General features: G+C 40.0%; 1 protein-coding gene and 4 long non-coding RNA genes across 6 annotated transcripts in view; 2 read left to right on the plus strand and 3 right to left on the minus strand.

Moving 5' to 3' along the window:
• Positions 1 to 1,342: 1,342 nt before the first annotated feature.
• On the minus strand, positions 1,343 to 2,856 carry LOC119745911. The gene is made up of 2 exons (XR_005273674.1): positions 1,871 to 2,856; positions 1,343 to 1,709 (listed from the first exon to the last, which is right to left on the minus strand). It is a non-coding gene; the product is annotated as an uncharacterized LOC119745911 (long non-coding RNA).
• Positions 2,857 to 4,115: 1,259 nt separating this feature from the next.
• Positions 4,116 to 5,787, minus strand: LOC119745912. Its single transcript, XR_005273675.1, has 3 exons — positions 5,732 to 5,787; positions 5,375 to 5,505; positions 4,116 to 5,224 (listed from the first exon to the last, which is right to left on the minus strand). It is a non-coding gene; the product is annotated as an uncharacterized LOC119745912 (long non-coding RNA).
• Positions 5,788 to 6,895: 1,108 nt separating this feature from the next.
• On the minus strand, positions 6,896 to 11,784 carry LOC119745913. Its single transcript, XR_005273676.1, has 2 exons — positions 11,558 to 11,784; positions 6,896 to 7,071 (listed from the first exon to the last, which is right to left on the minus strand). It is a non-coding gene; the product is annotated as an uncharacterized LOC119745913 (long non-coding RNA).
• On the plus strand, positions 7,903 to 8,140 carry LOC119745914. The gene is made up of 2 exons (XR_005273677.1): positions 7,903 to 7,992; positions 8,029 to 8,140. It is a non-coding gene; the product is annotated as an uncharacterized LOC119745914 (long non-coding RNA).
• A 4,358-nt stretch (positions 11,785 to 16,142) lies between the features above and the next one.
• The window catches only part of LOC119746284 (S phase cyclin A-associated protein in the endoplasmic reticulum-like), a 50,683-nt gene continuing 42,416 nt past the window's right edge, over positions 16,143 to 24,409 (plus strand). For both annotated transcript variants that reach the window (XM_038223128.1, XM_038223129.1), the window contains exons 1-3: positions 16,143 to 16,575; positions 20,609 to 20,735; positions 22,997 to 23,322. In XM_038223128.1, coding sequence (XP_038079056.1) covers positions 16,273 to 16,575; positions 20,609 to 20,735; positions 22,997 to 23,322 — 756 coding nt within the window. In that variant the 5' untranslated portion in view covers positions 16,143 to 16,272. The remainder of the gene's footprint in view (positions 16,576 to 20,608; positions 20,736 to 22,996; positions 23,323 to 24,409) is intronic.

Here is a 24,409-nt window from a genome sequence, read left to right on the forward strand (position 1 = left end):
TCGCCCATAAATAATAACGTCATTTCAGCTGGGTTTTGTTACTTTTGTAGTAGCTTGACCTCCCCCGCCAACAACTAAAACAAAAATAGGCAAAATACTGACAACCTTCCAAGGATATCAAGTGTCTCACATCTTTCAAATTTTATTTATTTTGTTTAATTCCTTAGTCTTATTGACATACAAATATTTAAACCAATTCATACAAATACAAAAGATTCCAAATGAGGAAAAAAGTTGGGCAGAAGGCCAATAAATTTGAGAAATTAATAATCACTTTATATCATAGATGATTATTACATAAGCAACGACTACATGACTGTGCACGGTAAAGCCAGGTTTTTGTATTTCGCCATTTTGTGAATAAGATTTTAAAAAGGGTAGATAAAACTTGGGAATGCCCCCCCCCCCCCTCAAAAAAAAATCCTAGATTATTTTGAAACATTTCAGAACTATATTTTGTCTAATTTAGCTATTATGTGAAAACAAATATTTGATGCGAGGCAAGTTCAACACTCGATATATATTGCGTTTATCCTTTTGTGAGGTAAGTTAGTTATTAATAAGAAAATGAAAAGACATGCAAAACCACCAAGGAAAAAAATTGTGCATACGAAGTAAAAAATATAACAAGTAAAAAAAAGTGCAATGAAATAAATCACAAAAGGACAAACACAAATGTAATTTGAGTGTCACTTATACCTGTTGCAATGCATTTTAATGGATAGAAGTTCCTGAACAGTTTATTCTTTAAATTTTCCTAAAAATTAAACGTTGTTGGTTTTCTAATAAATATACAATGGAAAGAAAGTCACGTTTTAGTTAAACCGACGTCTTGTTAAAGACGTTAAATTTAAATAAAGTTTGTTACATTTCTTCAGTTTTTAAACAATAAACTAATCCTTTTTGAAATCTTTCAAAACTCTTATGACTTAAATTGGTTTTCTTAAAAATGCACTTTCAATATCAAATTAAATTTATAGAGCAAAATTCTCCATTGTCAACTGAACAAAAAGCAAATAGAAAGCCTTTGGCGAGACCTCGTTTATAATTTACCGAGAAGATCCAATTGAATGCATTAAAGGTAAGGAGTATGAAATTATTAACTTATTTTCGCGATTAGTACACTGTATTTCCTTAAATCATATTAAATTTATTTCAAAACATTTGTGTCCTATATCCCCTTCAATTATTGAACGAAATTTCAATTCAGTTCACTGTGTCGTTCTTGAGTTATCGTCTCAACAAGGTGTGTTTTATTTTTTTCACTTAATGCCGACTTCGTTTTTATCGTAATCCACGTTGACAGAAGTCTTTATGACCAGTAAGACAAAAAAAAAAAAAAACTTATTCATGCAATAGTTTTGGATGACCCAGGACAGATCAAAGGAACATCCCTTCTCCCAGACATGTCACTGCTAAAAAGCCAGTGACACATTATTACCCTTACAATAATTTTTCAGCAAGTTTCCATTATTGTCCATTGTTAACTGTCTGTTGCAGTATCCGGTTTAAGATTATTTTAGAGGCATAGATAATTTAATGAAATCAAAATTACTTTTCATTTTATTTTAATGACGTTGCATTATGCAGTCTGATTTATCATTTCATGTTGTGCAAGCTAGTTTTTTTTAACTCAAGTTTCCGATGAGGGCATCCTTGTCCAGTAGAGCAGCTTCGTCATTGTCCAGTCTCGTCCAAGGTTGGTGGTCCTCATGTCCCACGCATGACAAAATAAACAAGCAAATTAAAAAAAAAAATTATAATATTAGGAAATCAAGCACTGTGGAGGGACAAACTACAATCAGAGGAATAACAAATTATAATCCTCACAACCTGGTCTTTTTTCGTTTTCAAAGTAAACTCAAGAAACCTCAAGAATCAGTAATGTCCAGGCCAGCAGGCGGTGTCAGTCCATCGTCGGTCCTCCCAGCTTGCGATGGCTTGAGGCAGGCTCATCCTCATCTCAGTAACACAATTCCCTCATCAGTCAGTGGTCCTCATTTCTCAACAAGGATTCAAATGACGAAAAAAAATCTGAAAGGAGGGTTCATTTTCGTCCAGACAAAGCAGCCTAGCTCATCCAGTCTGTCTCAACTTTTAGATCATCAGTTTCTTTGATGAAAGCTGCAACTCTTTCCTAAGTGGACAGGGGTACGAAAACACTGGGCCTAGCCCATTTGTTACTGAAGTGAAACATTGCAAATGTAGCCAATAATTATGTCTAAGCCTACCTATAACCAGGTCATGGGTAGGACCCAATGGAAACCAAACGATTCTACCCATGTTTCCATTATTTCCTTTTTAAAACAGACACGATTACTTTGTCATAATGTGCCGACGCTGATAATGGCAGGTTGCTTTGGAAACTGCATATAACTCGCACACTATAAACAACCATTAAAAGAAATTCACGTGACATTACGATGACAAAATGCCATCTTAATCCTTGCCGATCCCTTCCAAATCGGACTTACATTGAACATAGTACTATACGGAAGGAGGGTTACACGTAGGCTAAAATCAACAAGGAAATAATAGTTTTCTATGTTACTCTAAACCTGTCGCATATCTTGAAATGATTTCTTTTGAATTTACGTTAAGTACGATATACTCGTATCGCCCACAAAGATTTGATCGTGAAAGTCTACATTAGACCGATCTTTTTAACTACTGCAACGCTTTTTTCCATTATGGTTTTCTTGTTCTCCCCTTCAATAAAACAGCACTGTCGGCCTTACACGTTATCAAAGGTCAAAGTAAGACAACCAAATGAGTAACTCAAAGGAGAAATATATACTTGATGAAAACATGTATCCCTGCCGATCTTTCCAAATCGGACCCACATAAATGATGTAGATTAAGTTTAAACGTTTACAAAAACACACTGAAAACAGGGGCGGCGGAACCGGGGGGGGCTGGGGGGGGGGGGGGCAAACAGATTTTCCCAAGTGCCCCTTTTGCGGCCATAAATGTGCCCCCTCGAGATAAATAAAAAATGCCCTTAAAGTATCTTAGTATTTCTTAGAAGTGATCGTGAAAGTCTATATTAGACCGATCTTTTTAACTACTGCAACGCTTTTTTCCATTATGGTTTTCTTGTTCTCCCCTTCAATAAAACAGCACTGTCGGCCTTACACGTTATCAAAGGTCAAAGTAAGACAACCAAATGAGTAACTCAAAGGAGAAATATATACTTGATGAAAACATGTATCCCTGCCGATCTTTCCAAATCGGACCCACATAAATGATGTAGATTAAGTTTAAACGTTTACAAAAACACGCTGAAAACAGGGGCGGCGGAACCGGGGGGGGGGGGGGGGGGGGGGGGGGCAAACAGATTTTCCCAAGTGCCCCTTTTGCGGCCATAAATGTGCCCCCTCGAGATAAATAAAAAATGCCCTTAAAGTATCTTAGTATTTCTTAGAAGTGATCGTGAAAGTCTATATTAGACCGATCTTTTTAACTACTGCAACGCTTTTTTCCATTATGGTTTTCGTGTTCTCCCTTTCAATAAAACAGCACTGTCGGCCTTATACGTTATCAAAGGTCAAAGTAAGACAACCAAATGAGTAACTCAAAGGAGAAATATATATTCTTGATGAAAACATGTATCCCTGCCGATCTTTCCAAATCGGACTCACATAAATGATGTAGATTAAGTTTAAACGTTTACAAAAACACAAGAAACAGGGGCGGCGGAACCGGGGGGGGGGGGGGGCTGGGGGGCGCCCTCCCCCCCCCCCCAGATTTTCCTAAGTGCCCCTTTTGCGGCCATAAATGTGCCCCCTCGAGATAAATAAAAAATGCCCATTAAAGTATCTTAGTATTTCTTAGCAGTTACCATTTCCCAATAATGGTAGAGATATTTTTGATATAAACGAGGAATATGAAAACCAAGTCCCAAAACCCATACAAGACGGCCTGAACATGGGCACATAATGTATGTTTAGCATATAATCATTGGTTTTGAAGAGCACCCCCTATGTTGGAAGATGGAAAAAATCCTGGCGACGCCCATGCTTAAGTTGTACCCTTTCACATGCATAACCTGGCTATTTCTGGCCTTTTTAAAGGCAAACTTCTTGACAATGTCACAAAATTGCAGTTATTTTCGCTGACGAATAATACTTGAAAGATGTGGTGTAGGCCTAGAACTTGGGGGGAATGCCTTTAACATGCTGCTTTAATTGAAATTCAGTCATTTTCTTTACATCGATATAATGAAGTTTTTCCTTAATTTCCGTCTTTTTTTAACCTTTTTTCTGCCGTCATTTTCCCCACCGTTTACCAAAATTCGCTTTCCGACTTCTTAAAGCAGTGTAGTACCGTACCGGAAGTGGCTGCCGATTATAATTTGAAATTGTTTTTGTTGACATTATTTCGGTCATTTTTCCTAGGGCCTAGAAGTTTAGAAAATTACCGATTTTCAAATATTTATTTCAGTCTTTGGCTGCCGCTGTTAATCTTTTTACCGTAATTTTCGTCTCTTTAATTTCGTTCTTCCGCAATCGAATTGTTTTACTTTGTAGGTAAGAAAAATAACACTGATATCAAGTTTTATTTCTCTCACTAACGCTGTGATTTTTTAGCCGTGTAAACTATGTTTCGTCACTTCACTTATATGCCGCTTTCATTTTCGGTGTCATTTTCCTGTAGCTACCTGTAGAAACAGAGTGCCGTGCTGCGAGAAGAAACTCCACGTACTGTGTGATTTTCGTTGTTATTTAATTTGCACCGATTTGATTTTTGTTTCCACGTTGCGTCACACGCGTTTAGTCAAATATTTCGGGTAGGTATCGCAGTAAAGGTAAAAACAACACTGATTTCAGTTATTTTCGGCGTAAATTTCATCATTTTCTCAGCCACTTGTTGGAAGCGGAGAAGCATTTCTGTGAGAAAAAAATCCGCTCATGATTTGATTTTCACTGCAATGTATTTTACAGACATTTGACAATTTTTTTCTTCAATTTTCGTCATATTCGTTGTCAAATATTTTAGGTATAGGTATCTCAGTAAAGTTAACAAGTAACAGTGATTTAAGCTATTATTTCTTCCAATTATTTAGCGTCAGAATTCGTATTTTCGTCGTTTTTATGTTTTATAATATTGCAAATTTTTGATCCAATATTCCGCAAATTGGAAAGTGTCTGATGAGGGCATCCTTGTCCAGATAGAGCAGCTTCGTAATTTTCCAGTCTCATCCAAGCTTGGCGGTCATCATCTTCTAAAACATGACAAAAAGAGTAAACTAGCAAAATTTAGATTTAATATTTAAAGAGGAAATCAAGCATCGTAAGAGGTGACATAGTATTAAAGGAATAACAAATTTAAGTGTAGGCCTACATATCCCTGGTCTCTTTTCAAGTAAACATACCTCAAGAATCGGTAATGGCCAACCAAGCAGGCAGAGTCAGTCAACCGTCGGTCCTCCCATCTTATGGTAGCTTGGAGCAGGCTCATCCATCTCAGTAAGACAATTCCCTTATCAGTCAGTGGTCCTCATGTCTGTAAAAAGATTCAAACGACGAAAGAAAATATCCGAATTATTATTAAGAAATATCTGAAAGGTAGAGCAAGAGGGGGGGGGGGAGAAATGTTCGAATTAACCCCACAAAGCAGTGCACCACTACCAGCACTCTTTATTTGTGGGAGAATATAGAAGAGCGCCAGATCACCCATTTTGATTACTTGTTTCTGCTTATTCTTTAGGTACATGTAACTAAAAACTAACCTCAAGAATTAGTAATGGGAAGCCCAGCAAGCAGGTCATCCGTTCATCTGTCGGTCCTCCTCCCTGCTTCCGGTTCCTCGAGTTTCTGTGTGATGAGGCTGTCGGAGCCCTGACGATGTCTTGAGGCAGGGTCATCCTCATCTCAGTAAAGCGATTCCCTCATCAGTCAGTGGTCCTCACTTTGCTGAAAGGATTCAAATAACGAAAGGAAACATTTGAATTATTGAGCTGTATTCGTGCCAGGGATCGAAAGGGGAAAGAAAACATTGAATTAACCCAACAAAGCAAAGCCCTGCTACCAGAACTCGTTTGTGGACGAACATAATAACAGAGTCAGATCGCCCATTTAAATTAGTTCTGTGACTTGATTGTTCCTGTTAAGAGGAGGCCAACGTGTAAACTAACCTAATAATCAGGAATGGGAAGCCCAGCAAGCAGGTCATCCGTTCATCTGTCGGTCCTCCTCCCTGCTTCCAGTTCCTCGAGTTTCTGTTTGATGAGGTTATTGGAGCCCTGACGATGTCTTGAGGCAGGCTCATCAATCCCAGTAGAGCAATTTCCTCATCAGTCAGTGGTCCTCATTTTTCTGAAAGGATTCAAATGACGAAAGAAAACATTTGATTTATTGAGCTGTAACCGTGCCAGGGATAGAAAGGGGAAAGACAACATTGAATAACCCCACAAAGCAAAGCCCCGCTACCAGAACTCGTTGTTTGTGGACGAACATAGAAGAGCGCCAGATCGCCCATCTGGATTAGTTCTTGATTGTGTCTGTTTAAACAGGCTACATGTACACAAACCTGATAGTCAGTAATGGGAAGCCCAGCAAGCAGGTCATCCGTTCATCTGTCGGTCCTCCTCCCTGCTTCCGGTTCCTCGAGTTTCTGTGTGATAAGGCTGTTGGAGCCCTGACGATGTCTCAAGGCAGGCTCATCAATCTCAGTAAAGCAATTCCCTCATCAGTCAGTGGTCCTAATTTTTCTGAAAGGATACCAGAAGTCGTTGTTTGTGGAAGAACATATAACAAAGTCAGGTCGCCCATTTTGATGAGTTCTGTGACTTGATTGATTCTGCGAAGAGGAGGCCAACATGTAAACTAACCTCAAGAATCAGTAATGGGTAGCCCAGCAAGCAGGTCATCCGTTCATCTGTCGGTCCTCCTCCCTGCTTCCGGTTCCTCGAGTTTCTGTGTGATGAGGCTGTTGGAGCCTTGGAGGGTTGATTTTCGTCCAGACAAAGCAGCCTAGCTCATCCATGCAGTCTCAACTTTTAGATCATCAGTTTCTTTGATGAAAGCTGCAACTTTTTCCTAAGTGAACAGGGTTACGAAAACACTGGGCCTAGCCCATTTGTTACTGAAGTGAAACATTCCAAAGCATTATGTCTAAGCCTACCTGTAATAAGGCCACTTGTTACCAAATAGAAACTAAAGAATTCTACCCATGTTTGCACTATTTACTTTTAAAAGCAGACATATTTTTTTTGTCATAATGCACACGAACATGTGCCGACGCCGAAAGTGGCAGGCTACCAATAAGTTGTACCCTTTAACAATGTACTTTTTTGGTGGGGGGGGGGGGGCAATTAGGTCTTTTTGAAGGCACTTCTCGACAATGCCAACAATTTTGATGTTTTTAAATGCCGCTGTATATATCTGAAATTCAGTCATTTTCTAAACAGATATTTTGTTCATTATGGTGTTTTTTTTCCTCGTAATTTCGTCAATTTCATTTTCTTTTGCTGCCGTCATTTTCCCACCGTTTGCAAAAATTCGCTTTCCGACTTTTTGAGGCAATGTAGAACCGGTATTTACTGCCGAGCATAATTTCATACTTGTTTTAAATCTTAATTTCGGTCTTTTTTCTGTGGCCAAATTTGGAAAGGCATCGAAGTTTAGAAATAAGCACCAATTTGCAAGTACATGTACATGTGTTTACTTCTCTCGTTGCGGATGATTAATTTTTAAGCCGTTATTTTCGTCATTTTGATTTGTTATTTCCATAACCCATTTTGCTTACTTTGTGGCAAGAAAAATAATACTGATTTCGGGTATTTTTTACTCTCACTAACGCTGTGATGTTTTTTTAGCGTTATTTTCATCATTTTCCTAGCGTGTAGGCCTACACGTAGAAAGCGGAGTGATTTTTTTTTGGGAAAACAAAATCGCTTACGATGTGATTTTTGCTACAATTTATTTTGGACCGATTTGAATTTTGTTTTCAGTTTTCGTCATACGCGTAGTCAAGTAAATATCCGGGTAGGTATTGCAGTAAAGGTAAAAATAACACCAATTTCAGGTATTATTTATTCCAATACTGCCTAACATTTTAAAGTTGATTTCGTATTTTCGTCAATTTGAGGCTTGTCGCTTCAAAACCGTAACATTTTTTGCCCGACGTATTGCAGTTGCGAAAAAAAATAACACTCACATTTCAAGTATTATTCCTTTCAACATCTGCTTCAATTTTGCTTAACGATTTGACATTTTCGTAGCCGAAACGATTAATTTGATTTAAAAACATTTAATTTTGTCTATTGTCAGAGACAACAGACGGATACCATTAAAAGAATCACACCACACAGAGAGCAATGCACACAAAGGCAAAAAATCAAACATGCAACATTTACAATGAAACAAAATACAATCTACTTTTGAGTTTTTTCCCCCAAAAGTCATTCTCTCTGTAAGCATTTTTTTACTCGCAGATAAGTTTATCTTTAAATACTTAATAATGAACCGAGCTTAAAAGCTCTTCACAGAATAAAAAAGTCTTTTATATAAATTGATGTAAAGTATAATTAACCAAAGTTATGACTTTTGATTTTACTACGATCATTAAAATATGGTCAACTGTCAACTGTGCCCTCACTGCTCACAGACTAGCGAAGTATAGAAAATGCGGCGCTTTTACAGACGCTGTTAATCCCAGATTTTTTTAACTTTTAGTGTTACTATAAGAGCGTATATGTCACCTTAACAGAGAGCTCATTTAGGAATTAGTGTTATCCAACAGTTTTCTCTGTATGGCTATTTAAGTAGTAACGTCCTTCCGTGTTTTTGTTAAATGGTTTAAGTTTTGATGTTCAAGTTCTTCTGAAGGAAGGGGCCTCTTGGAAATCGGCGCTAATATGCACCGAAGAGGGTATCCCTTACAAGTGACACTGCACCAGGCATGGTCACTGTCAATTGCCGATGGCCTAGATTTTATGAATCTTGCTTGCTCTTAAACATTTTATACAATTATAAAGAAATTATATCGTCGTTGGTGGACAACGCACCAGGCATTGCCACTTTCTGTAGTTGTTTTACTAACTTTTGTTTAATTAGTGTTTTGAGTTGGGCAAAGTACCAGCCAATGTCCGTATAGAGGGCAGCATTCCAGTTGATGATCGATAAAACATCACAAAATGACTCTCAATCAATTTCAAAATCGACTTTAAATTTGCGAGTGAAGTTTCTTAATAGCGAAAATAAAATAAAATACACCAGTACTTTCAAGTTTAGGGGGACAGTGTTATTCATTAGACAGATTTTCGTTTGCATTAAGTTAGTGTTATTTTTATATATTGTTTTTTTTTTTTTTTTTTAGAAAACTTTAAAAACTCCCCATCGCACTGCCTCAGGCTCAATGTGCGCATGCTCGCAGTGGGCTATGCTTGCTCCCTAATTTTAGTTTGCTTCATTTTCCCTAACACTGTTCATTGCACTTTGCTAAACAGTTCCCTAGATTTTATCACTTCGAAGTATGGTACACGAAATCGCGCGATTACGCAGGTACGCGGATATGCGGATATGCGGATACGCGGGTACGTGGCTACGAAGACCAAGAGGAGATGAGCATATTGTTCCTATTTAGGACCTACTACTATACATATGACAATCACCACGTACGTACGTGATACATTTAATTATCACATACTTACGTGATAATATAATATTACGTACTAACGCAATATTAGTATTATTATTGCGTACATACCTGATAAATAAGTACATATTACGTACGTACATGTATTGCATATGTAAGTGATAATACGTGTATCCTTAAACGAGTATACGTTGTGTATACGTACTTAATAATTATCACGTGGGCCCTACGTACGTAATAATTATCACGTGGGCCCTACGTGATAATATTACCTACGTACGTGATAATATTCAAGTACGTGCGTGAGTTACGTACGTACGTGACAATAACACATACGTAATAGTATTAGGAAAATGAAAAGAAAAAAAAAACTCCCATGTCCCTTCACGGTCTTCGTACCACACCGTCTCCGGTCTAGCCAGAAAAAAAAACCAAAAAAAAAACCACGAGTTTGCGAACATTACGTATGAATATGCCTTATTGTCGAACGGAAAAGCGATAGAACGCGGTGCGGAGGTTTCTAAACACGTATGAGAATATTTCGCCGAATCTATATGCCTATAACATTATCCTAACACTCCTACAGATCCAGCAGCTGCTTTGCTTTGCGGATGCTGCATAATGCACGCCTGCAACGTCTGCACCCCTCCCAACTTGACCTAAAAAAAACCCAACTAATTAATTGTTTGCATCTGTTTGCATCACTTGCACCAACGTTTTGCCAAGAATGTTGATTAGGTTTTATATTGTTTCAATTTATTTTTTAGTTTCTGAGACTGAGGTGGAGAACGTCTTTTAACCTTCTCCAGAAAGGGAGTTACATAAAACCTGCAAGTCAATGTGACAATGAAGGAGACACTGTCACAGGTTTATCATTGAAAATACTGGTGTAAATTAGCGAGTTTAATTATTCAGGGACAACAATTTGAAGAAAAAAAAAACTTCCACTGGAATGCTACCCTTCAACTGTTCCACGTGCGAACGCAATGTCACTGCACGTATCAAATTCCTATGCAAATTAACTCACGTGCGAACACAATGTCACTGCACGTGTCTGACAAATTCTTTCGAAATTGTATTTTCTCCCCACGTGCGAACACAATGTCACTGCACATTTCAGACGAATTTCTATGCAGATGTTATACTCAACGTGCGAACGCAATGTCACTGCACGTATTTTATAAATTCCTATATGCAAATTAACACACGTGGGAACATAATGTCACTGCACGTGACAAATTCCTATTGGCATTGCATTATTATTGAATAAAATAATCATTTTCGTTCAACCTTAATTCTGCTGTAATTTATCTTCCATGTAAACTTTTTTTTAACATCCAATGAAATTTAAGGAGTTCTCTGTTTCAGGTGACAAAACTCTCTACTTTTACCAGAGCTTCCTACAAAAAATTAAAGCATTTTACTGCGTTGAAATGAAGTAATTTATCCGCTCAGCCAGAAGACAATTCCTGGCCGGCCAGTGGCTTCTTTTTTGCAGTCTCAAACTTTATATCTAAACTGCTTCGGATTAACGGAGCCTATAGCCACGCCCCATTTTACTTACAAACGTGCGAGCGCAATGTCACTGCACGCGTCTGCTATGTCGAATTTCTATGCAAATTAAACGTGCGAACGCAATGTCACTGCACGTGTAGGACGAAATATTATTCAAATTTTATATTTTACGTGCGAACACAATGTCACTGCACGTACCAAATCCTATGCAAATTTTTTATCATTCGTGCCGAACACACGTGCGAGATGAATTCTTATGCAGTATTGTACGTGCGAACACAATATCACTGCACGCTTGAGACGAATCCCTAATCACTTATTATTGCTTATCCCCAAGTTATACTTTATACACAAATAAAGGCCTTACACTTACTTAAAGTGGCCCTAGATTTTGTAGGAGAACCTTATACACATGTACATTAATCAGAGACATGTAACGTACCTCTTTCTACTCTTGAAGACATTGCCCCTCTTGGTGTTGATCGGAGTAAATGGTAACGATGTATTTGTTAATACAATATAAATTGGACACAATGTGCACGTTCAATTAGAATAAATACAGAGCCAAAATGATAATTTTGAGCAGTGTAATGAGTTGCATGCAGTGAGCGTGAGGAGCACAACGACAGTAATGAAGGCCTAGCCCGGCACCAAAACAACAGCTAAAGATAAAGCCCGTGCACACTAGGTCGCTGTACCATGGTGATCAACGAGGCATGAATGTAACAATAGGGCTGGAGTCTGAGTGGAAATCTTCTAAACACGTTATTTGCATAATGTGCATTCAGCACAAGCCTGGGTTAGAAATGAGAATCGGATAGAATGCTAATGACGTAATCCCGATGGGCGATTACATTTTGGTCACTTAGAGGGGTGGCACAGTTTCATACTGATCAACTTGAGTTGAAAACAATTGCCTGTTTAAATAAATCTGTGAAGGACGAAAACAAAATGTACTGCACCCACTTTTGGGGGTTGAATTTTTGGACTGACCGGTTACAGTCGCATCACCGGGGCACTTGCTCAATAAAAGGCATCTTCCGTTGGTGTAGCAGCGTATCCAGCTTTATTATTATTTTTTTTTGGGGGGGGGGGCACATCCGTGCTGAACTTGATGTCGACATGTATTTTTCACCGGACACTTGGCCTCCGTAAAATCAAATGGGGGGGGGGGGGCTGGGCTGGTACCAAGTTTACAAAAATTGGAGCGCTCTTCGAAACCGGCCATTTTATTCTGGTTCTGTATCTGGTGGAATATACTGCATGCATAATCTCATCAGTAGGGATGTAATATGCAGACGCCATGGTGACCGAGCAGATATGTACATGAAGTTGTAGCGTTTTCAGATTATTAATTCTCAATTATCAATTCGTCTTAATTTTTAGTTAATTATCACACTTTAATTATCAATGTTCCTTTTTAACTTTTTAATGATTAATTCTCTCGAATGTATTACTCATTGTTTTCCTTGTAAGGCTATGCAATGTGTAGTCCCTATACTTTTATACAGAGCAAATGACCTTCACTGCCCACACACAAGTCTTTGGTCACTAAACCAAGTTACTTTCAAGATCATTGTTTTAAGGAACTATATTACTCATTCCTAGTCATTTTTCTAAGACTCAAGGAAACCACGATATGACTAAGTTTCCCCATTCTTAAGGATTTCTTATTCTCAAGCCTTCCTGTTTCCACCAGTATATAAGTGCTGCTCCACCAGCAGTATCTCATTCTGTTTCATTTTGTTTCAATTCCAATTCTGTTCCATTTCTATTCTAGTCTATTTCAGTTCACCCAGTTCTCTTTGTCTCAGTTCACTGTAACCAGTTCAATCAATCAATGTGTATTAAAATATTGTTGTGGAATAAACAGTCACGGTAAACACAGTCCTCAACCAAATTGTGTATCGACCTATCCATTCCCCAACAAAGTGGGCCCCCTGATGATGTCATCTATGTTAAGAGACAGAAATTCTGACTTGAAAATTCCAATGCTTGGTGCTTGACGTATTTCCGGTTGAAATTTATAATGTGCCCATTTTCAAGGCCCATTGTAGAGGTTTTAGGGCTCGGGTTTACATATTCCCCGCTTATACCGATTGCCACTTAATAGGGCGAGCACTGGACCAATTTCGACTCAGTGGTATCTGTACCGTCAACACGGAACCGTTTTGGCGCAATCCAGCCAGCATAGCCCGCTTCTGGTCCTGTACCGTTTAAACTGTATGGTACTGCCACAGCAAACCCATGATTAGCTGGTATCGGCCTGTTTACTGAGTCAATGCCATCTTTGAACCTAGGCAGGTAGAAATCTCTGGCACTCCACGATGTGATACAACTCTGCCTCTCTACAACTACATGCAGCTAACCACTTTTGTAGCTCCATTTGATTAAGACGGGTCTGTGATCGGCTAGTCCTGGTTCTCAAGCGGCTGTTTTCCTTTGAACCCATGTCGATGTAGCACCTGTTGGGAGGTTTTCCGCCGTTTTTATAGTCTAACCATGGCAATCGGTGGGCGTTTGCTCCCAGTCGTTGCTTCCAGTGTTGGAGTCTTGCCACTTCCCTGGATGTTGTGAAGGATTGGACATGGCTGAGGAAGCTTTTCTTGACTTCAGCCTTTTGTGCCGAAACTTGCCGTCCCTGGAGGAGGCGACACTCGTCATTTGTAAATATTTGTACATCTTAGCTCGGCTGGCAACTTCCCTTCGGCAATCCGAAGAGGAAATGCCAGCAAGGAGGTGCAAAATACTTGTGTTGGTGGGATTCAAGCATCCAGTGATCAAACTGCCTGTTGTTTAAGGCTGGGTCAGGTTTCATGGTATGGGCTGATCTCTCCCAGACGGGGCACGCATACTCTGCTGAAGAATGGCACGGAGCCAAAACGGTTCATCTAAGGGTGTGTGGTTTGGCTCCCCTTTCGGACGGAGGTTGTTCAATTTCTTTATGATGTTGTTACGGGGAACTAAATTTGGATGACTTGAAATGACAGGATGCGATGGAGGGTCGCTCTAAGGTAGACAGGATGGCTGCAAGGGGCTAATAATATTCCGGACCAGTTGATGTTAAGGGTCGGTTGGCTTCGCGGTTAACGTTCCTGAGAAGGAACGAGCAGACTTGGGTCTAAGCGAGATTGGCACGGAGGTGATTGCGCTCATAGTATAGAGACGGCTAAGTGCTTCTATGGCTTCGAACGGAATCTTTCCAGATGTAACACAAAGATCGTCTGCGTAGATGAAACGCTCAATATCCTGGTCTAAATTAAATTGTAATTTGTTTTGTGTAGACGTATACAGCAACGGAGCTAGCACAGTGCCTTGAGGTGGGCCGTTTTCTTGCCGTCGACAGCGTTTTTGTTTTGTTCTGAACAACAAAGAAGCATCAGTCTTTGAGAAGGGCTCCGATATGATCCGTAACTATGATGCGAGGTATATTGGGTCAACTTCAAGATCATTTTCAGGAGGCGGCAGTGGTTTACAGTATTACATGTGACCGAAAGATCCACAAAAATAGCTCCACTTCCAAACCCATCCTCAGCTTGCTGTGCTTGTTGGCTTGTTGTTGACTTGCAATGTCGCAATCCAGGTTTCGGGGGGGGGGGTAGGAGGGATGTTTCAGCAACGGGGACAAGCCTGTTTAGGATCAGGCACTCGAACATGAACAAAAACAGTAATGGGTTCCTGTCTGGACCATGTTACCTGTGGCCTCCAAAGCCTGCAGTGAACTAGTTAATGTGGCTTCAAGAATCAAAGTGTATGCGGTGCAAGACGTGCATGCAGCACCTTGCTGAGTGCAATATACTCTGCGCTTGACATTGTGAGAATAAGGGCGAGCACTTTTAAACTTTAAAGTTTTGTGAGTGATGACATTTATTCTCACATACTGTTGTTTTACTTGTACTTCATACAGTATTTTCGGTGACTGCAGTATAAATCATCGGTATTCTGTTAGAGATTTTATCTTCAGTTTGACTATTTTGTGTGTATAACTAAAATCATCTTGGTCTCTTCTGAATAAAAGAGTTGTTTTTCCTGTCACTGAAAATGTATGTTTTGCCACCTAGACAGTAGCCATATTTGGATCGTTACTATACGTATTCAGTCACTTATATGCTTTAGAAAATGTTATTGAAGTAAGGATGTGTAAGTAGAATCACCAAAATATACTTTTCAAAAAATTAAATGATAAAAAATATACCCAAATATGGGAACAAACATATTACAGGGCAGGTATTTACGATTTATGCAAATTAGGTACCCGGCTTCCCAAAAGAATTTCAGGTGTCACCCCTTCTAAATATCTTTTCTAGAGCTATAAGAATATATCTGCCAAGTTTGGTGCTTTGGACCAGTCGGTCACGTTCTTGTCAAAAATTCGGTCTAAGCCACCTGACTAAATCCATCCACAGCAAAAGCAAATGTGACATATTCCCTTTAACCAAATTGGCCAATATCGATTTTTCAGACAACCACACAATACCGACTTTGCGAGGTTTTAGAATGATGAATCACCCGATCGGAAGTTAAAAGAAAAATTTGAAACTAATGTCTCAAATTTGCTGCTTCTTTTTTAATTATAAAGTTCTGGACTCCTTGGAGAGTTGTGAGTATTTCACTGATTTTTTTAAGTGAGGGCATGGTCTGTACCGTACATGCCCTCCCATAGACTATGGTACGGCCGATGAACGATGTCCGTGATAAAAAGTAAAGAGCGCCATCATTTGACAGATTTCGTTTCTAAATTCAATCGAGTGGTTAAAACCGGCATAACAAAATTCATTTGCTCCCTCTCGAGGTTTGATAAAATTTATTTTTAATTTGAGCACTTTTATTACAAGAATATAATATTTATCGTAAAAAAAACCATAATTATGTTGATTACAGTACACCTCTAACAGTTACGACCCGGGCACTACATAACTCGATACACGGTTGGCTTTCTGCATCTGTATGTCTACCTGTCAGTATGAGGAATAAGCCAATCAGCACAGACCTTAGTGAAAGCTTCTTGACAATGTTAATGTTTACGTCTGTTTCAGCGCTACACTACACAGACTATGCCACAGCCATAGTGTTATTCGACCTCGACAATGTCAAATTGCGTTCCGATTTTATCCAGGCTATTTTAGGTTTTCGGTGGTCCTATGAAAGAGGTGAAACATGAGTGAATCTCGGAGAAGACGAAACAGTAACGGGACAAAGCAGAGGTTTGGAAATGGGGCAAGCGAAGGAGATTCCGCGACTAAAAACAACAGTCACAGGCATGACAGGCATGACCCGTTGATTACGACGAAGCCCCCGTTTTCTTCAACTTCAAGCTCTGTCGCAGGCCATCATGCCCCTGGAGGGTTGGCTGTCGGAAGAAATCCCTCAAATAAATCCAGTGAACGCGAGGGAAGCAACTCTGGCAAGTCAGGCAGTTTAGCACCATCGACTCTGCGAGGGAAATCTTCCAATTCAAAGGTTTGGAAATGGAATAGGCCTCAGTTCGGCATTCCAACTGCGCATGCACACAATGATATTAATAATTACGCAGTGGCTATTGTTACGGCAGCCGTAACGCATTTCCCATTTTCTATCGTTACGGTAGACTGCAACTTTTAAAAAAAACATGACAAGAAAATATAAAATTAGAAGGAAAAAAGTGAATCTGAACGTTATGAAATTCGGACTTTATTTCCCTTTTAAAAAAAATCCTCCAAAGCCTCAGGTTAGAAAAGGGAAAAAATTCGAGTGCAAAACTGAGATTCGAACCCGCAACCTCGCGGTGCAAAATCCTACCCTCTATCGCCTGAGCTGTCGCACTGCTCGCTAAAATGTGTGGAAACAAATAATTATATACTTGCGTGCATATCAAAAAAGTATCGTAGAGGGCGCTAAACAACGACTGCCGTAACGATAGCCACTTCGTAATAATTATGGTTCACAATCACAGGTCATTAGGGATAATCAAATGCGCATCGAAGGTACTCCTAGAACTATGAGGCTCCGCGTGAGCGGAGCCTCATAGATCAAGAAGCCCGCAAAATTGCCTGCAGCACAAAACACTAATAAAGTACAAAAACGTCCATCAAAATGCAGCCATTTCACACAGAACCGCTGCACAGTTTGCCCCTATACTCCGTACTTTATCTCTTGACATACTCACGTATCTTGTGCGGAACTAACATAGGTGGATTCTGTCGGTTTTTAGGCCAAAATGATGAAAAATATGCCCTTTCCGCACTGAGCCAACCTGACACTTGAAACGTGCAAGCGAAATGATGTGCATGCGTACAAGTGCATGTACCGTACCCCCCGCGGCGCGCTCCGAGCGAACCGAAAAATCATCGCTCGATCATAATGCGTGCACGTTTCAAGTGTCAGGTTGGCTCAATGCGGAAAGGGCGATTTTTTTCATCATTTTGGCCTAAAAACCGACAGAATCCACCTATGTTAGTTCCGCACAAGATACGTGATTATGTCAAGAGATAAAGTTCTCATAGTTCTAGGAGTACATCAAAGGCGCATGAACGTGCAGGGAGACAGGCGCACAACAAAAACATAACAGCCCCCGCTAGACATTAATCCACTCTCGTCAACTTCCAGTTTAGTCCCTGGTGGACCGTTCGGGAGTCTGATCTACAGTACAACTTACATGTACAACAAAACACTTCTGTATCTGTATCTGTATGGTTACGTTGCAGAAACCTATTCAGGCATAATATTGCAACTGAGTATAGGTACTCAAGGCACTGGGAGTTATGTCTATTATTAGATGAATGAAGTAGGCCTACATGAGAAATATGAGACCCATTATGTAGCACCTAATTGGTTTACAAGGTGCTGTGGCCACAGCCGGGACACCGGGGTGAACCCCTTGTCTGAACGACAAGTGTACTGGGTTCTTTAACGTGCATTACACAATACACGGGACCTACAGCTTTACGTCCCATCCGAAGGGCGAAGCAAGAATGGTTAAAGTGCCTTGCTTACGGGCACAAGTGTCTGCCGGCGGGCTCGAACCCACGTCACTGTTGCCTCTGAAACACCAGAACATGAGTTCGGTGCTCTTAACCGCTATGACACTCCATTGCGTGTTAATTACGAGCAGAACGGGCGTTCATGTGACATCGCGTAACGTCGCGTAACGTCATGTCAGCAATATTATTCCGTATGTCATGTATGTGGGTCACTTCTTTAGTAGCCTAAGTGTTCACTTTGGGCCTTTTGAAAATTTGGAAAGTTGTTTTTTCAGATTTTGAATTTCTTTCATGGGATGTGATCATTATGTTGTACGGCAACTATAATTATCGCATGGCACAATCTTTAGGGTCAGATTTTGGTCAGATATTGCCTGATATCGCACCGCAAAGCATCAAGAATAAAACAATTTCCGCTGCCCTTAAGCGGGCCCCAGACACCACGCCGTTAGGACTTAGCGCTACACACTCGCATTACTTTTAATCACATTACATGTATGTCCCCTGCCCCCTTGTCCTTTTGCGTAGGTGCCACAACTTGCCTTCACCATTTGCTGCTTGTTACATTTCATGCCCCCCCCCTTTAGAAAATCCTGGATCCGCCCCTGTCTTTAGGAATGGGGCCCATTCTACACAGTCGCTCACCGTTGTGCGCATGTGTCAGTTTTCAACTTAGTGAGTAGTGTTTCTCAGACCCGACTTTGCTCCCCTTTTAAAAGTTCCTTTAGAGCTATGTCAAATCAAAAAGAAAAACTAAATCTAAGCACTCCAATTAAAAGAAGCATCTGGTTTAAAACAGTAAAAGTAAGAAAATATTTTGGGAAAATCAAGTAAAACATAAAAGTAGGCCTAGTTCGTACTAGTCCAAAAATTTGGGACTCTCAATACTGTGCATGAGAGTCCCAAAACTTAAGGTATTGAAAACATGCAAAACAAGAAAATAAACTGGCACCTAAAACAACCAGTCCAACACAGCTTCAGTACTGCATCAATCAACCATGCCAAAAGAATTTAAGAAACATGTGGCATGAAGCGGGAACTAGTCTCAATTTATTACACATTTCTCCATAGTCAAGCCACCAGACTATTGACACTGAATGAAGAGGTCAGTCTTTTCAAATAATAGATGGATCATGGATGGACATGTACCAGTCTAGTATTTAGCCCCATTTTGAAATCACTTGACTTCCCTCTCATGTGCAAAATATTGAAGAAAAGTCTCCTTTAAAAATGGAATTGAGTCTGCAAACTTGGTTGGTGAAATACTGAGGGCATTTTCTTTGCCCCAGTGGCATTTTTTGAGAAATTTGCTGGCTAAACTGTGAGTAAAGTGGGCCTGATTTAGTTTTGCACGTTTCAGAGCACTCCAGAGCCCTGTCTGAGTTCGTACATGTATGTAACTCCCATGTGGTGTCCAATCCAGGCGTCTCTCAAAAGTGGAAAAAAACGTGCCCGCTTTTGTTGGCGCACGGAGCCCATAGCTATTCAGTTTGCTATTGTGTGGTGTCTCCTGTCCTTTAAAATGAGGAAGAATACAACGTACATGTAGGGCCTATACATTTCTTCCTGACTCTGCAGTTTATCGTACTATTAGGCCTATTGTTTGAACGTGCCATTTTGGATTGTAATGTTCTTAGAGCATAAGTTAGCCCTATACTGGTAAATGTGGCTTCTCGGTATTGTGAGCCACACTTCAATGCATGCTATATTAACTGAACAGTTTTTTTTTCTGAACTTGAAAACAAAAACATGATGGGTCCCTCCAAATGCATGTTTGTGCTGACAGATCAGACTCCTGCACTCATACCAGATGTCAGCGGCATCTGGTTCTTCTGTAAGGGATCCCCCAAAGTACACATCATTGGACCAAACTTGTTTTCCACTCTAGTGGCTGAATTGAGATTGACGCTGTTACTGTGTGCCCCGTCTTCATACATGTACCTTTGCTGTGTTAGACCCTTCCACCAATGAAAGCTTGCCATAATTACGTGTTCCACATGGGCATTAAGGGTAAACAATCACTTTAACCCTAACCGTCCCAAATCCTCCAAAATCCTTTTCGCAAATTGGAGGAATTTGCAGGATTGAGGTTACATGGCAAAAGTGCGTTACTGATTTTGGAGGACGCACTGTGTCAAGGTCTTGGGCCTGACCTTGCGTTGTTTATTCTCAGCCATGCATAATTTAGTCCTTGATTATACTTGAAATCCTCCGCACTGCTCCAAGATGTCACTGCCTCTGCCTCGACATATTGATAGTCATAGCCGGAGGATTTTTTTACAGGATTGAGGCAGTGGTCACCCTTCCACGGACCACATTCAAGAAATACTGGAGGAATTTGCAGGATTGAGGCTATATGCTATTTTTCCACGAGGCTAATTGGAGGATTTTGCAGGATTGAGGCTACATCCTAGGAAAAATGCCTAGGGAGTTAGGGTTAAGGGATTGACTAAAAATTCTTGAGATCTCTGTCCATAAATCTGATTATAGAATTGCTCATTAATAGCAAGAGTAATGTTTCTTGTTTCTTGCAGGTGTCCTACACACGTTCCCAGAGCTATGACAAAGTGCGTCGTATTGTCAGTGAAGAAGGAAGACAAGCTCGCAATCTTGTCACATGGAATGTTCCAGTGGATGACAGCGATGACAGTGACAATAATGGTAATGAAAGTGACTTTGAAGTGGTTGAACTGTTCACGGACTTTGAACTTAGGGAATCACTCAAGAATTTTTTTGTTTAATTTACCGTACAATTGTACGTCATGGTAAGTAAAAGCAGCGTCATTTCAAATATTATTTGGAATTTTGTTCAATTGTGGTGAAGTGCGAGCATCACATGTACATATACGTATGTACATTGGTCGGTGACCTATTTGGCCTAGTGCAGTAGGCTGATTTCTGGCCTTTGTTGCATAATGTTACATTCGTCGTTGTCGGCATCCTTCGATCTTGTGCTGGAACATCGCCTGCTGTGGCTATAAAGGCCGATACGTGAGTGACAGTCTCTGCCGCACACGGTGCACCTCAAGGGGGTGTCCTGAGGGGCTGCCTGACGGCTGTTCTTTCTGCGAGCGCACTTGTCCTCGGTGGCCTGAGTTTATACCAATATTTCTGGGAGCAGAAACTAGTCTATCAGTGGAAAGAAACAACTTGCAAGTCATGTTGCAAGAAAACCAAATACCGAATGTAATAGGGCTCGCTCAATGACTGTCGTCTCTGTAGGAGAACTGCAACCGCGTAGTTTACGCAATCAAGCACGCTTTGCACAGTGTTGAAAATGTTCCAAACACGTGTGCTTGTTGTTGAACTGTGTTCGAAATACGACGCAGCCGATGCGCGTTATGCAAGTTGACGCTCAAAATGCCGATGCACGTGGATGGTCTGTAGGAAATGACATCATTCGAACTAGACCTATATTGGTTTGTTCACATGGCTGAAATTTGCATATGTGTTGATTGAGAATTAGACAAGCTGCTCACCAGGATTTGATTGCCACCTGTCAGAACATCATGTATTGATATTTTTGTAAGCACCGTCGATATCAGAATTTTCAATAATCGATCTATCCCATGTAAAAGTTCAAGACCAAAAAGATGACTCTTTGATTGAAAAAAGAGCAGCTTTATCCAGAGCGTCATTGCTCTAACTTTTTAAACAAATCTCAGCGCTGGCAGTTTGTTCAGAATGGGAGGTTTCTTTTGAGGTTTTACATTGGGGGAGACCACGAATTCAAGTGAACGCAGAGCACAAAGCGACGCCGCATGGTATTTTCCAATATTTTCATTTTGTGTCACAAGCACAAGTTAGCGCGTTTTATTTTAATATGTACAGCAAACGATATATACACAAAGTAAAAGCAAAAATGGGAGATTTATTTTGACGATAATCTGACGCATTTTGATATTTTCGATATCATTCCTCAATATTGAAAATTTTGATATTTCAATATGATTAAAACAATTGCTATCGGCGATATCGATGTCACAATAATATCGAATAAGCGAGAAATCTTGATATATCGATGGTGCTTATTTTTATGGTAGCGGACTACCTGATATTTAAAAGATGCAAACTGAGAAGATTAAAGTTTATAACATCTTCATCTTCTCAAGACCACTTACATTTTTTGAATATTCATATCAGAAAAATGCTATTCAGATATTCGGTGGGTGATCGAATATTTGAATATTTAGTAAATTCATTCAGCTCAACCCCAAAAGTATCGATGATATTGTGAACGAAGAACAAGGGTGTAAATTTGTACACAAAGAAAAAAAAAATCAATTACATGTGCGTTAATTGGGAGACTGACTGATTGTTATACTGTATTATTATTTATATCAGGCATCCAGCGGTAAAAATAAATCAGTGTATTGTAAATGTATGCTTTTGTAAAACGTACCCAGATGACAGCAATATTGTCAGTAAAAGTACCCAAATTGCAGACAATGTTACTTTTGATATTGTCCGGCGCGCCATCCTCCAGGCATTTTCACTGGTTTCCGCATGATCAAGAGTGTAGAAACTCACAGTTGTCAACCACTCATCAGAGCGTAGCGCGGTACCGTCAAACACAGACACCCATGCAGCGAGCAGCGGGCCAGGTATAAGCGCACTGATGTCAATAATCACAATGGCAGCTTCAAATAGTTTGACGAAATAGGAGAAATGAAGATGGTGTCTTGAATGTATTTCTTGCGAATCAGTCGGATATAAATAATAAATAAATAAAGTCAGCCGGGTATAAATAATAATAATAGTATTGGATTTTTTTTTCTCGGGGGATACAAGATGTATATATTGCACGCGCTATGACGATGTTGCACTCGTCTTTGACTCGTGCAATATTGTCATAGCTCGTGCAATATATTCTTGTATCCATTTCAAAGCCATCCAGTATGTAATAATTGTTTTGTTTTCAGGTAAACCAGAAAGGCGGAGGAAACCAAAAGCCAGAAGCAGTGCTGTCACTCGGAGTGCCCGCTTGACACCACGGGCCACAACTCCCCGCAAAAAGAATGTGCCCCACCCTGGAAATAGTCCCAGGGACCAGCATCAAGACGGTCAGGGTTCCGAGGCTGCCAAGCCTGATAGCAAGGGTGCTGCCACTGCTGCTACCAATACTGCAGTGGCCAAGAAAATGGATCTAAGAGCCCGATATTGGGCCTTCTTGTTTGAGAATCTGCAGCGGGCAGTGGATGAGATCTATCAGACATGTGAAGCAGATGAGAGTATCGTAGAATGCAAGGTACTGTTTTACAGAATTGTATGTAGCCAAATTGGGAAAAGTGTGGTCTGGAAGACGAATATACATGGCAGTCCCTACTAAAAAAACCCCAGATTTTGGGAATTGTGGTTGTGTGCTGCATGGATCTTGAACATACTGTATCGTCGCATCAGTACAACAAACTCCCCTCTGCAACAAAGTTGTATCTCGTGCGAAGACGCTTTGTCCAGCAAGGTTGTATCTCATGTATCTTGGCATCCATTGACTCTGTGTCTTCATCCGAGTTATTTTAAGCGAGATACAACCTTTTGACATTGAAAACTCACGTTTCACGTACATGTACATGACGTCACACGCCATTTTAGGAGATACGACATTGTTGCACGGACACGACGATACATTATATATTTTTCTTGACAAAGTGGACATTGTATATTGATGTCACCTAACGTGATACACTTTGATTTTTTACCTCCAGCACCTTGCCAGAGCAAAAGTTTTACCTCAAATTTCACAGGAAGTGAAATTATGGCACGTTCTAAATATCCCTTGTGGATAAGACTCAAGTTTACCAACCCATTAGAAAGTTGCAAGAGAAAAGTGTAATAAATCGAAACATTTTTCCAATTCATCACATCATCAGATGTCAGGCCCGACATCTGTATATTTGGTGGGTCAATATCTTTCATTTCATTGGCTAATTTTGCAAGAAAAGAAAGAAAATGTCAATTCTTGTGAATCCTTTCAAGTAATCTTTTTAATTCATTCCTTTAGATGCTGTTCTTACCATACATGTAGGCCCTATGTGTTTATAGTATGTACGGTACCTGTATATGTTGGTACATATTTTAAAAACACATGATATTCACAATGATATTAACACAGTTTTACCGTGGAAGGTGTATGGTTTGTGATTTACAAAAGTTGAATACATTTCACGAAAGCTTCTGAATGCCATATTTAGTTTGCATTTCCATTTAATTCAGACTTTTACAGGTACAGTTAACACATGTATGTGTAACACAAAGGCCCTATCCGAATGACGTGGCTACGACTTGACATTACACACGAGTCTATGGCAAGTGGCTGCAGCCGCTACCATAGACAC

This window comes from Patiria miniata, unplaced genomic scaffold (assembly GCF_015706575.1).
Source record: "Patiria miniata isolate m_02_andy unplaced genomic scaffold, ASM1570657v1 HiC_scaffold_7, whole genome shotgun sequence".
In the NCBI taxonomy this organism is placed as follows: domain Eukaryota; kingdom Metazoa; phylum Echinodermata; class Asteroidea; order Valvatida; family Asterinidae; genus Patiria; species Patiria miniata.